At 59.8% G+C, this 14,475-nt stretch overlaps 1 protein-coding gene across 1 annotated transcript in view; it reads right to left on the bottom strand.

Moving 5' to 3' along the window:
* SRCAP (Snf2 related CREBBP activator protein) overlaps positions 1–13,018 on the bottom strand; it is a gene marked incomplete at its 3' end in the record, with an annotated part of 30,608 nt that extends 17,590 nt beyond the window's left edge. Inside the window, exons 1-6 of the mRNA XM_057408441.1 lie at positions 12,831–13,018; positions 9,535–9,675; positions 5,125–5,278; positions 4,170–4,270; positions 2,478–2,553; positions 1,099–1,188 (exon numbers count right to left, since the gene is read on the bottom strand). Coding sequence (XP_057264424.1) covers positions 1,099–1,188; positions 2,478–2,553; positions 4,170–4,270; positions 5,125–5,278; positions 9,535–9,675; positions 12,831–12,986 — 718 coding nt within the window. The remainder of the gene's footprint in view (positions 1–1,098; positions 1,189–2,477; positions 2,554–4,169; positions 4,271–5,124; positions 5,279–9,534; positions 9,676–12,830) is intronic.
* Positions 13,019–14,475: the final 1,457 nt, after the last annotated feature.

Genomic DNA, 14,475 nt, shown 5'->3' with positions numbered 1-14,475 from the left:
GGTGCTGTGTGTGCATTGGCACCTAATAGGTTCTGTGTGTGTAGTGGCACCCATGGGTGCTCTCTGGGTCCGCCATGGGTGCTGTGCGGGCGGTGGCACCCATGGGTGCTCTCTGGGTCATGCATGGGTGCTGTGTGTGTAGTGGCACCCATGGGTGCTCAATGGGTCTCCCATGGGTGCTGTGCGGGCGGTGGCACCCATGGGTGCTCTATGGGTCACCCATGGGTGCTGTGTGTATAAAGGCACCCATGGGTGCTCAATGGGTCCGCCATGGGTGCTGTGCGGGCAGTGGCACCCATGGGTGCTGTGTGTATAAAGGCACCCATGGGTGCTCAATGGGTCCACCATGGGTGCTGTGCAGCCGGTGGCACCCATGGGTGCTCTCTGGGTCACCCATGGGTGCTCTCTGGGTCCGCCATGGGTGCTGTGTGGCCGGTGGCACCCATGGGTGCTCTCTGGGTCACCCATGGGTGCTGTGTGTATAAAGGCACCCATGGGTGCTCAATGGGTCCACCATGGGTGCTGCGCGGGCGGTGGCACCCATGGCTGCTCAATGGGTTCCCCCATGGGTGCTGTGCGGGCGGTGGCACCCATGGGTGCTCAATGGGTTCCCCCATGGGTGCTGTGTGGCTGGTGGCACCCATGGGTGCTCTCTGGGTCCGCCATGGGTGCTGTGCGGCCGGTGGCACCCATGGGTGCTCTCTGGGTCACCCATGGGTGCTGTGTGTGCAGTGGCACCCATGGGTGCTCTCTGGGTCCGCCATGGGTGCTGTGCGGCCGGTGGCACCCATGGGTGCTCTCTGGGTCACCCATGGGTGCTGTGTGTATAAAGGCACCCATGGGTGCTCAATGGGTCCACCATGGGTGCTGTGCGGGCGGTGGCACCCATGGGTGCTCTATGGGTCACCCATGGGTGCTGTGTGTATAAAGGCACCCATGGGTGCTCAATGGGTCCCCCATGGGTGCTGTGCGGGCAGTGGCACCCATGGGTGCTCTGTGGGTCACCCATGGGTGCTGTGTGTATAAAGGCACCCATGGGTGCTCAATGGGTCCGCCATGGGTGCTGTGTGGCCGGTGGCACCCATGGGTGCTCCCTACCTTCCCGGGCCAGGTCATCCAGCTCCTGTTTGTGGTCCACGTCCCCCTCGAGCCGCTCCTGCGCCGCGATCGTCTCCTCCTCATCCTCCCCTGCAGTGACATCAGCACCCAATGGGTGACACCAGCACCCAATGGGTGACATCAGCACCCAATGGGTGCCACTGACCATAATGGGTGACACCAGCACCCAATGGGTGCCATTGACCGCAATGGGTGACATCAGCACCCAATGGGTGATACCAGCACCCAACGGGTGACATCAGCACTCAATGGGTGACATCAGCACCCAGCGGGTGAGATCAGCACCCAATGGGTGCCATTGACCCCAATTGGTGCCACTGACCATAATGGGTGACACCAGCACCCAATGGGTGCCATTGACCGCAATGGGTGACACCAGCACCCAATGGGTGCCATTGACCGCAATGGGTGACATCAGCACCCAATGGGTGATACCAGCACCCAACGGGTGACACCAGCACCCAACGGGTGACATCAGCACCCAACGGGTGCCACTGACCCCAGTGGGTGACATCAGCACCCAATGGGTGCCACTGACCCCAGTGGGTGACAGCAGCACCCAATGGGTGACATCGGCACCCAGTGGGTGCCACAAGCACCCAATGGGTGACATCAGCACCCAATGAGTGCCATTGACCCCAGTTGGTGACATCAGCACCCAATGGGTGCCACTGACTCCAGGGGGTGACATCAGCACCCAATGGGTGCCATGGACCATAATGGGTGACATCAGCACCCAGTGGGTGACACCAGCACCCAATGGGTGCCATTGACCATAATGGGTGACGACAGCACCCAATAGGTGCCATTGACCATAATGGGTGACACCAGCACCCAATGGGTGACATCAGCACCCAGTGGGTGCCATTGACCATAATGGGTGACATCAGCACCCAGTGGGTGCCACTGACCATAATGGGTGACACCAGCACCCAATGGGTGACATCAGCACCCAGTGGGTGCCACTGACCATAATGGGTGACATCAGCACCCGGTTGGTGCCACTGACCCCAGTGGGTGACATCAGCACCCAATGGGTGACATCAGCACCCAGTAGGTGCCACTGACCATAATGGGTGACATCAGCACCCGGTTGGTGCCACTGACCCCAGTGGGTGACATCGGCACCCAATGGGTGACACCAGCACCCAGTGGGTGCCATTGACCCCAACGGGTGACACCAGCACCCAATGAGTGCTATTGACCCCAATGGGTGCTATTGGCCCCAATGGGTACCACTGACCCCAACGGGTGACACCAGCACCCAATGGGTGCTATTGACGCCAATGGGTGCCATTGACCCCACTGGGTGCCAGCCCCCACCCATGGGTGCCCCCTTCCCCCCCCCCATTTCTCACCCTCTTCCTCCTCGGCTGCGAACTCCTCATCCTCATCACGCAGCTCCCAGGGGCTCTTGTTCTGCTGCAGCAGCGCCTGGGGGTCAGGGTGGGGGTCAGGGTGGGGGTCAGGGTGGGGGTCAGGGTGGGGGTCAGGGTGGGGGTCAGGGTGGGGGTCAGGGTGGGGGTCAGGGTGGGGGGTCAGGGTGGGGGGGAACTGGATTGGGTGGGGGGGGTCCATGCATTTGGTGGGGGTCAGGGTGGGGGTCAGGGTGGGGGGGGACCCTGCATTGGGTGGGGGTCAGGGTGGGGGGGTCCTAGCATTAGGTGGGGTTTAGGGTGGGGGGGTCCTTGCATTGGGTGGGGGACAGGGTGGGGGGGGTTCCTCCATTGGGTGGGGGTCAGGGTGGGGGGGTCCCTGCATTGGGTGGGGGTCAGGGTGGGGGGGGTCCCTGCATTGGGTGGGGGTCAGGGTGGGGGTCAGGGTGGGGGGGGACTGGATTGGGTGGGGGTCAGGGTGGGGGGGGTCCTTGCAGTGGGTGGGGGTCAGAGTGGGGGCTCCCTGCATTGGGTGGGGGTCAGGGTGGGGGGTTACCTGTATTGGGTGGGGGTCAGTGTGGGGGGGTCCTAGCATTGGGTGGGGGTCAGGGTGGGGGTCAGGGTGGGGGGGGGACTGGATTGGGTGGGGGTCAGGGTGGGGGGGGGTCCTTGCATTGGGTGGGGGTCAGAGTGGGGGGGTCCCTGCATTGGGTGGGGGTCAGAGTGGGGGGTTACCTGTATTGGGTGGGGGTCAGTGTGGGGGGGTCCTAGCATTGGGTGGGGGTCAGGGTGGGGGTCAGGGTGGGGGGGGGACTGGATTGGGTGGGGGTCAGGGTGGGGGGGTCCCTGCATTGGGTGGGGGTCAGGGTGGGGGGGGTCCCTGCATTGGGTGGGGGTCAGGGTGGGGGGTTACCTGTATTGGGTGGGGGTCACTGTGGGGGGGTCCTAGCATTGGGTGGGGGTCAGGGTGGGGGTCAGGGTGGGGGGGGGACTGGATTGGGTGGGGGTCAGGGTGGGGGGGGTCCTTGCATTGGGTGGGGGTCAGAGTGGGGGGGTCCCTGCATTGGGTGGGGGTCAGGGTGGGGGGTTACCTGTATTGGGTGGGGGTCACTGTGGGGGGGTCCTAGCATTGGGTGGGGGTCAGGGTGGGGGTCAGGGTGGGGGGGGGACTGGATTGGGTGGGGCTCAGGGTGGGGGGGGTCCTTGCATTGGGTGGGGGTCAGAGTGGGGGCTCCCTGCATTGGGTGGGGGTCAGGGTGGGGGGTTACCTGTATTGGGTGGGGGTCAGTGTGGGGGGGTCCTAGCATTGGGTGGGGGTCAGGGTGGGGGTCAGGGTGGGGGACTGGATTGGGTGGGGGGGGTCCTTGCATTGGGTGGGGGTCAGGGTGGGGGGGTCCCTGCATTGGGTGGGGGTCAGGGTGGGGGGTTACCTGTATTGGGTGGGGGTCACTGTGGGGGGGTCCTAGCATTGGGTGGGGGTCAGGGTGGGGGTCAGGGTGGGGGGGGGACTGGATTGGGTGGGGGTCAGGGTGGGGGGGGTCCTTGCATTGGGTGGGGGTCAGGGTGGGGGGGTCCCTGCATTGGGTGTGGGTCAGTGTGGGGGGGTCCTAGCATTGGGTGGGGGTCAGGGTGGGGGGGTCCCTGCATTGGGTGTGGGTCAGGGTGGGGGGGTACCTGTGGGGGGAGGGCCCCCAGCACCTCCTGCAGGTCCCGGGGCCGGGTGTCAGGGGGGGACCCATCGGGGGGGTCCTCGTCCGGGAGCTCCAGGTCCCCATCTGCACATGGGGGGGGGGGAGCACCCATGGGTGCCCCAGCCCCTCCTCAGCACCCATGGGTGCCACAGCCCCTCCTTAGCACCCATGGGTGCCCCAGTGCCCATCCCCTTTAGGTGCCCCATCCCCTCCTTAGCACCCATGGGTGCCCCTGTGCCCATCCCCTTTAGGTGCCCCATCCCCTCCTTAGCACCCATGGGTGCCCCTGTGCCCATCCCCTTTGGGTGCCCCATCCCCTCCTTAGCACCCATGGGTGCCCCTGTCCCCATCCCCTTCCCTATCTCCCTCGGGTACCACAGTTCCCATCACCCTATGTCCCCATAGCACCTATGGGTGCCCCCATCCCCACCACCCCATCACCCCATAGCACCCATGGGTGCCCCATCCCCATCCCCCTTAGGTACCACAATCCCCATCACCCCATATCCCCATAGCACCCATGGGTGCCCCTAACCCCATCACCCCATCTCCCCATAGCACCCATGGGTGCCCCATCCCCATCCCCCTCGAGTACCACAATCCCCATCACCCCATATCCCCATAGCACCCATGGGTGCCCCATCCCCATCCCCCTCAGGGACCACAATCCCCATCACCCCACCTCCCCATAGCACCCATGGGTGCCCCATCCCCATCCCTATCCCCCTCAGGTACCACAATCCCCATCTCCCCATAGCACCCATGGGTGCCCCCATCCCCACCACCCCATCTCCCCATAGCACCCATGGGTGCCCCATCCCCACCCCCCTCGGGTACCACAATCCCCATCACCCCCATAACACCCATGTATTCCAACGCCCTCCCCCCCCACCTTTTGCCCCCCTCCCCCCCCCCCATAGCACCCATGGGTGACTCACAGCCCGATGGGTGCTGCACCCTATGGGGCGCGTTGAGGCTGCGGCTCAAGAGGTCCGAGTACTTCTCGGTCTGCCCCACAATGAAGTCCAGTTGTAGGTCCAGGGCCTGCTTCCGCTTCTCCTCCAGGCGGGACTGCTGCTTGAACTGCACCACCTGCAACAGCACCCATGGGTGCCCCAGCACCCACAGCACCCTATAGCACCCACAGCACCCTATAGCACCCACAGCGCCCTATAGCACCCATACACAGCACCCAATGGGCAGCTGCAGGCCCAGAGCCTGCTTCCGCTTCTCCTCCAGGCGGGACTGCTGCTTGAACTGCACCACCTGCAACAGCACCCATGGGTGCCCCAGCACCCACAGCACCCTATAGCACCCTATGGCACCCATAGCGCCCTATAGCACCTATACACAGCACCCAATGGGCAGCTGCAGGCCCAGAGCCTGCTTCCGCTTCTCCTCCAGGCGGGACTGCTGCTTGAACTGCACCACCTGCAACAGCACCCATGGGTGCCCCAGCACCCACAGCACCCTATAGCACCCTATGGCACCCATAGCGCCCTATAGCACCTATACACAGCACCCAATGGGCAGCTGCAGGCCCAGAGCCTGCTTCCGCTTCTCCTCCAGGCGGGATTGCTGCTTGAACTGCACCACCTGCAACAGCACCCATGGGTGCCCCAGCACCCATAGCACCCTATGGCACCCATAGCGCCCTATAGCACCCTATAGCACCCATACACAGCACCCAATGGGCAGCTGCAGGCCCAGAGCCTGCTTCCGCTTCTCCTCCAGGCGGGACTGCTGCTTGAACTGCACCACCTGCAACAGCACCCATGGGTGCCCCAGCACCCATAGCACCCTATAGCACCCATAGCGCCCTATAGCGCCCTATAGCACCCATACACAGCACCCAATGGGCAGCTGCAGGTCCAGAGCCTGCTTCCGCTTCTCCTCCAGGCGGGACTGCTGCTTGAACTGCACCACCTGCAACAGCACCCATGGGTGCCCCAGCACCCATAGCACCCTATAGCACCCATACACAGCACCCAATGGGCAGCTGCAGGCCCAGAGCCTGCTTCCGCTTCTCCTCCAGGCGGGACTGCTGCTTGAACTGCACCACCTGCAACAGCACCCATGGGTGCCCCAGCACCCATAGCACCCTATAGCACCCATACACAGCACCCAATGGGCAGCTGCAGGCCCAGAGCCTGCTTCCGCTTCTCCTCCAGGCGGGACTGCTGCTTGAACTGCACCACCTGCAACAGCACCCATGGGTGCCCCAGCACCCACAGCACCCTATAGCACCCATAGCACCCTATAGCACCCATACACAGCACCCAATGGGCAGCTGCAGGCCCAGAGCCTGCTTCCGCTTCTCCTCCAGGCGGGACTGCTGCTTGAACTGCACCACCTGCAACAGCACCCATGGGTGCCCCAGCACCCATAGCACCCTATAGCACCCATAGCGCCCTATAGCGCCCTATAGCACCCATACACAGCACCCAATGGGCAGCTGCAGGCCCAGAGCCTGCTTCCGCTTCTCCTCCAGGCGGGATTGCTGCTTGAACTGCCCCACTTGCAACAGCACCCATGGGTGCCCCAGCACCCACAGCACCCTATAGCACCCACAGCACCCTATAGCACCCATACACAGCACCCAATGGGCAGCTGCAGGCCCAGAGCCTGCTTCCGCTTCTCCTCCAGGCGGGACTGCTGCTTGAACTGCACCACCTGCAACAGCACCCATGGGTGCCCCAGCACCAACAGCACCCTATAGCACCCATACACAGCACCCAATGGGCAGCTGCAGGCCCAGAGCCTGCTTCCGCTTCTCCTCCAGGCGGGACTGCTGCTTGAACTGCACCACCTGCAACAGCACCCATGGGTGCCCCAGCACCCACAGCACCCTATAGCACCCATAGCACCCTATAGCACCCATACACAGCACCCAATGGGCAGCTGCAGGCCCAGAGCCTGCTTCCGCTTCTCCTCCAGGCGGGACTGCTGCTTGAACTGCACCACCTGCAACAGCACCCATGGGTGCCCCAGCACCCATAGCACCCTATAGCACCCATAGCGCCCTATAGCGCCCTATAGCACCCATACACAGCACCCAATGGGCAGCTGCAGGCCCAGAGCCTGCTTCCGCTTCTCCTCCAGGCGGGACTGCTGCTTGAACTGCACCACCTGCAACAGCACCCATGGGTGCCCCAGCACCCATAGCACCCTATAGCACCCATACACAGCACCCAATGGGCAGCTGCAGGCCCAGAGCCTGCTTCCGCTTCTCCTCCAGGCGGGACTGCTGCTTGAACTGCACCACCTGCAACAGCACCCATGGGTGCCCCAGCACCCACAGCACCCTATAGCACCCATAGCACCCTATAGCACCCATACACAGCACCCAATGGGCAGCTGCAGGCCCAGAGCCTGCTTCCGCTTCTCCTCCAGGCGGGACTGCTGCTTGAACTGCACCACCTGCAACAGCACCCATGGGTGCCCCAGCACCCATAGCACCCTATAGCACCCATACACAGCACCCAATGGGCAGCTGCAGGCCCAGAGCCTGCTTCCGCTTCTCCTCCAGGCGGGACTGCTGCTTGAACTGCACCACCTGCAACAGCACCCATGGGTGCCCCAGCACCCACAGCACCCTATAGCACCCTATGGCACCCATAGCGCCCTATAGCACCCATACACAGCACCCAATGGGCGGAAGCAGGCCCAGAGCCTGCTTCCGCTTCTCCTCCAGGCGGGACTGCTGCTTGAACTGCACCACCTGCAACAGCACCCATGGGTGCCCCAGCACCCATAGCACCCTATGGCACCCATAGCGCCCTATAGCACCCTATAGCACCCATACACAGCACCCAATGGGCAGCTGCAGGCCCAGAGCCTGCTTCCGCTTCTCCTCCAGGCGGGACTGCTGCTTGAACTGCACCACATGCAACAGCACCCATGGGTGCCCCAGCACCCACAGCACCCTATAGCACCCATAGTGCCCTATAGCACCCACACACAGCACCCAATAGACAACACCACCACCCAATAGCACCCACAGCACTTCAACAGCACCCATAACAACAAGCATCCAATGGGCTCCCAATAGCACCCAGAAGGGACCCAGCAGCACCCATAGCACCCATGTGCCAGCAGAGGCCACCTACCAGCACCCATAGACCACTAACGGCCACCCCATAGACATCCATGGGGCAACAACTGCACCCAATGAGCACCCAACCATGACCACAGGGCCACCCAATGGGCACCCAACCACGACCATGGGGCCACCCAACCATGACCATTGGGGCCACCCAATGGGGACCCAACCACGACCATGGGGCCACCCAATGAGCACCCAACATTGACCATGGGACACCCAATGGGCACCCAACGGGCACCGAACCATGACCACGGGGCCACCCAATAGGCACCCAACCATGACCATGAGGCCACCCAATCACGACCATGGGGCCACCCAATGGGCACCCAACCATGACCATGGGGCCACCCAATGAGCACCCAACCATGACCATGGGGCCACCCAATGAGCACCCAACCATGACCATGGGGCCACCCAACCATGATCATGGGGCCACCCAATGGGCACCCAATCATGACCATGGGGCCACCCAATGAGCACCCAACCACGACCATGACGCCACGCATCCATGACCATGGGGCCACCCAATGGGCACCCAACCATGACCATGAGGCCACCCAACCACGACCATGGGGCCACCCAATGAGCACCCAATCACGACCATGACGCCACGCATCCATGACCATGGGGCCACCCAATGGGCACCCAACCATGACCATGAGGCCACCCAACCACGACCATGGGGCCACCCAATGAGCACCCAATCACGACCATGACGCCACGCATCCATGACCATGGGGCCACCCAATGGGCACCCAACCATGACCATGAGGCCACCCAACCACGACCATGGGGCCACCCAATGAGCACCCAATCACGACCATGACGCCACGCATCCATGACCATGGGGCCACCCAATGGGCACCCAACCATGACCATGAGGCCACCCAACCACGACCATGGGGCCACCCAATGAGCACCCAATCACGACCATGACGCCACGCATCCATGACCATGGGGCCACCCAATGGGCACCCAACCATGACCATGGGGCCACCCAACCACGACCATGGGACCACCCAACAGGCACCCAATCATGACCATGGGCCACCCAATGAGCACCCAACCACGACCATGGGTGCCCACCCAACGCCGCTCGACACCGCCGATAAAGAACGGAAATCAACCGTAACCGACAGCAACCACCCCATAGATGACGAAAGGAAGGGGGTAGCACCCATGGGTGATGGATGGGTGTGGAGGGGAGGAGAGCACCCATGGGTGCTATGGGGCAGCCCCCCACCTTCTCCACGTTGCTCCAGAACTGCTTGACCTCCTTGGCGATGGCGGCGGCCACGCGGCGCAGCTTGGCCTGCTCCTCGCGCTTGGCGCGCTCCTCCTTCTGCCGCTGCTCCTCGTGGTGCCGCATCACCATGCGCACCACCTGGGGGGAGATGTGGGGCCATGTGTGGGGCGATGTGTGGGGCAGAGGGCACCCATGGGTGCTGGGGGGTGGGGGGGAATTGAATCCGAATTGAATCCGATGGAGATGATGGCAATGGGATCCGATGCGGGCAAGCGCAACCGAACGCGATGGAGATGCAACCATGGGGGGGGACCAACGGGTTTCTATGGGTCGCAATGGGTTTCTATGGGGCGCAATGGGTTTCTATGGGGCGCAATGGGTTCCTATGTGTTTCTATGGGTCACAATGTGTTTCTATGGGTCCCAATGGGTTTCTATGGGTCCCAATGGGATCCGATGCGGGCAAGCGCAACCGAACGCGATGGAGATGCAACCATGGGGGGGTACCAATGGGTTTCTATGGGTCGCAATGGGTTTCTATGGGGTGCAATGGGTTTCTATGGGGCGCAATGGGTTCCTATGTGTTTCTATGGGTCACAATGGGTTTCTATGGGTCCCAATGGGTTTCTATGGGTCCCAATGGGATCCGATGCGGGCAAGCGCAACCGAACGCGATGGAGATGCAACCATGGGGGGGTACCAACGGGTTTCTATGGGGCGCAATGGGTTTCTATGGGGCGCAATGGGTTTCTATGGGTCCCAATGGGTTTCTATGGGTCCTAATGGGTTCCTATGTGTTTCTATGGGTCACAATGGGTTTCTATGGGTCCCAATGGGATCCGATGCGGGCAAGCGCAACCGAACGCGATGGAGATGCAACCATGAGGGGTACCAACGGGTTTCTATGGGGCGCAATGGGTTTCTATGGGGCGCAATGGGGCCCTATGGGGCGCAATGGGTTCCTATGGGGCGCAATGGGTTCCTATGTGTTTCTATGGGTCACAATGGGTTTCTGTGGGTCCCAATGGGTTTCTATGGGTCCCAACTGGATCCGATGCGGGCAAGCGCAACCGAACGCGATGGAGATGCAACCATGGGGGGTACCAACGGGTTTCTATGGGGCGCAATGGGTTTCTATGGGGCGCAATGGGTACCTATGGGGGCAAGCTCAACCAAACGCAATGGAGATGCAACCATGGGGGGGTACCAACGGGTTTCTATGGGTCGCAATGGGTTTCTATGGTGCGCAATGGGTTTCTATGGGTCCCAATGGGGTCCTATGGGTCCCAATGAGTTCCTATAGCTCCCAATGAGTTCCTATGTGTCCCAATGGGTTCCGTATGGGTCCCAATGTGTTCCTATGGGTTCCTATGGGTCCCAATGAGTCCCTATGGGTCCCAATGAGTTCCTATGGGTCCCAATGAGTTCCTATGGGTCCCAATGAGTATCTATGTGTCCCAATGTGTTCCTATGGGTTCCGTATGGGTCCCAATGAGTTCCTACGTGTCCCAATGAGTTCCTATGGGTTCCGTATGGGTCCCAATGAGTATCTATGTGTCCCAATGTGTTCCTATGGGTTCCGTATGGGTCCCAATGAGTTCCTACGTGTCCCAATGGGTTCCTATGGGTTCCGTATGGGTCCCAATGAGTCCCTATGGGTCCCAATGAGTTCCCATGGGTCCCAATGAGTTCCTATGGATTCTGTATGGATCCCAATGTGTTCCTATGGGTTCCGTATGGGTCCCAATGAGTTCCTATGGGTCCCAATGAGTCCCTATGGGTCCCAATGAGTCCCTATGGGTCCCAATGAGTTCCTATGGCTCCCAACGAGTTCCTATGGGTCCCCTATGGGTCCCAATGAGTTCCTACGAGTTCCTATGGGTCCCAATGAGTTCCTATGGGTTCCGTATGGGTCCCAATGAGTTCCTATGTGTCCCAATGGGTTTCTATGGCTCCCAATGCGTTCCTATGGCTCCCAACGAGTATCTATGGGTCCCAATGAGTCCCTATGGGTCCCTATGCGTCCCAATGCGTTCCTATGGGTCCCGTATGGTTCCCAACGAGTATCTATGGGTCCCAATGAGTTCCTATGCGTCCCAATGTGTTCCTATGAGTCCCGTATGGCTCCCAACGAGTTTCCATGGGTCCCAATGTGTCCCTATGGCTGCCAATGCGTTCCTATGGGTCCCGTATGGCTCCCAACGAGTTCCTATGGGTCCCAATGAGTTCCTATGGCTCCCAACGAGTTCCTATGGGTCCCAATGCGTCCCTATGGCTCCCAATGCGTTCCTATGAGTCCCGTATGGCTCCCAACGAGTATCTATAGGTCCCAATGAGTTCCTATGGCTCCCAATGAGTACCTATAGGTCCCAATGTGTCTTGTATGGCTCCCAATGAGTCCCTATGTGTCCCAGTCTGTCCCGTATGGCTCCCGATGCGTTCCTATGGGTCCCGTATGGCTCCCAACGAGTATCTATGGGTCCCAATGAGTTCCTATGGCTCCCAACGAGTATCTATGGGTCCCAATGAGTTCCTATGGCTCCCAACGAGTATCTATGGGTCCCAATGCATTCCTATGGCTCCCAATGAGTTCCTATGCGTCCCAATGTGATCCTATGAGTCCCGTATGGCTCCCAACGACTATCTATGGGTCCCAATGTGTCCCTATGGCTCCCAATGCGTTCCTATGAGTCCCGTATGGCTCCCAACGAGTTCCTATGGGTCCCAATGTGTCCCTATGGCTCCCAATGCGTTCCTATGAGTCCCGTATGGCTCCCAACGAGTTCCTATGGGTCCCAATGAGTCCCGTATGGCTCCCAACGAGTTCCTATGGGTCCCAATGAGTCCCGTATGGCTCCCAACGAGTTCCTATGGGTCCCAATGAGTTCCTATGGCTCCCAATGAGTTCCTATGGGTCCCAATGAGTTCCTATGGCTCCCAACGAGTTCCTATGGCTCCCAATGTGTCCCTATGGGTCCCAATGAGTCCCTATGGGTCCCAATGAGTCCCATATGGCTCCCAATGAGTTCCTATGGGTCCCAATGAGTTCCTATGGCTCCCAACGAGTTCTTATGGGTCCCAATGAGTTCCTATGGCTCCCAACGAGTTCCTATGGGTCCCAATGTGTCCCTATGGGTCCCAATGAGTTCCTATGGATTCTGTATGGATCCCAATGTGTTCCTATGGGTTCCGTATGGGTCCCAATGAGTCCCTATGGCTCCCAATGAGTCCCTATGGGTCCCAACGAGTCCCTATGGGTCCCGACGCGTTCCCTATGGGTCAGCCCCATTTTACCTTGCGGGCCACGCCCCTCTTCCAGCGTCGCTCCTGGGCGAAGTCAGCGGCCAACCACTGCATCTCCTCGCAGAGGTAATCCCAGTGCACCTTGGGGCGCGGCGGCTCCGGCACCTTGGGCAGGCGCCGTAGGGACCAGAAGCCCTCGCGCTTCATCTCGGCCACGCGGTGCTCCACTTCGGCCTCCTGGGGGGGAGATGGGGGGAGATGGGGGGAGATGGGGGGGAAATGGAGGGGTATGGGGGGAGATGGGGGGGAGATGGGGGGAAAAATGGGAGATGGGGGGAAAATGGGGGGAATGGGGGAAAATGGGGGGAAAATGGGGAAAAATGGGGGGAAAATGGGGGGAGAGGGGGGGAGAGGGGGGAGATGGGGGGAGATGGGGGGAAAATGGGGGGGAGATGGGGGGAGATGGGAGGAAGGGGAAGGGGGGAAGGGGGGGAAGGGGGGAAAGGGGGGGAAGGGGGGGAAGGGGGGAAGGGGGGGGGGAAGGGGGGAAGGGGGGAAGGGGGGAAGGGGGGGAAGGGGGGAAGGGGGGGAAGGGGGGGAAGGGGGGGAAAGGGGGGGAAAGGTGGGGAAAGGGGGGGAAAGGGGAAAAATGGGGGTATGGGGGGGAGATGGGGGGAAAATGGGGAAAAATAGGGGAAAAATTGGGAGATGGGGAAAATGGGGGAAAAATGGGGGAAAAGGGGGGAAATGGGGGGGAATGAGGGGAAAATGGGGAAATGGAAAAAGGGGGCAAAATGGGGGGAAAATGTGGGGGAGATGGGGGGAAAATGGGAGGGATACGGGGGGAAATGGGGGGAAATGGGGGGAAATGGGGGAAAATGGGGTAAAATGGGGGGAAAATGGGGGAAATAGGGGGAAGATGCATAAAAATGGGGAGAAAAGGGGGGAAATGGGCAAAAATGTGGGGAAATGGGGGGAAAATGAGCAAAAAGGGGGGAATTGGAGAAAAATGGGGAAAAATGGGGAGAAAAGGGGGAAATGGGGAGAATTGGGGAAAAATGGGGGGAACAAGGGAAAATTTGGGGGGAAATTGGGGAAAAAAGGGTGGAATTGGGGGGAAACGGGGAAAAATGGGGGAAATAGGGGGAAAATGGGGGAAAGATAAAAAAAGACCAAAAAAACACATAAAATTAGCAAAAACAGGCAAAAACACTATAAATTAAGCAAAAATGGGTAAAAAAAGTCAAGAAACGGGCAAAAGGGGGCAAAAAAAGGCAAAAAAGGGGCAAAAATGCAAGAAAAAGGCACAGAAAGAAAAAACAAGCAAAAAAAGCCATAAAACAGGCAAAAATGGGTGAAAAAAGCCAAAAAACAGGCAAAACCAAGCAAAAAAAGGCATAAAATAGGCAAAAATGGGTGAAAAATGTCAAAAAACAGGCAAAACCAAGCAAAAAAAGGCATAAAATAGGCAAAAATGGGTGAAAAAAGGCAAAACAGGCAAAACCAAGCAAAAAAAAGGCATAAAATAGGCAAAAATGGGTGAAAAAAGTCAAAAAACAGGCAAAACCAAGCAAAAAAAGCATAAAATAGGCAAAAATGGGTGAAAAATGTCAAAAAACAGGCAAAACCAAGCAAAAAAAGGCATAAAATAGGCAAAAATGGGTGAAAAAAGTCAAAACAGGCAAAACCAAGCAAA

Source organism: Pezoporus wallicus, unplaced genomic scaffold (assembly GCF_028554395.1).
Source record: "Pezoporus wallicus isolate ANWC-B61680 ecotype Strahan unplaced genomic scaffold, APGP_CSIRO_Pwel_v1 contig_14746, whole genome shotgun sequence".
NCBI classification, from domain to species: Eukaryota; Metazoa; Chordata; class Aves; order Psittaciformes; family Psittacidae; genus Pezoporus; species Pezoporus wallicus.
Note: the sequence above shows the minus strand (reverse complement) of the source record. Positions and strands in the feature narration are given on the sequence as shown.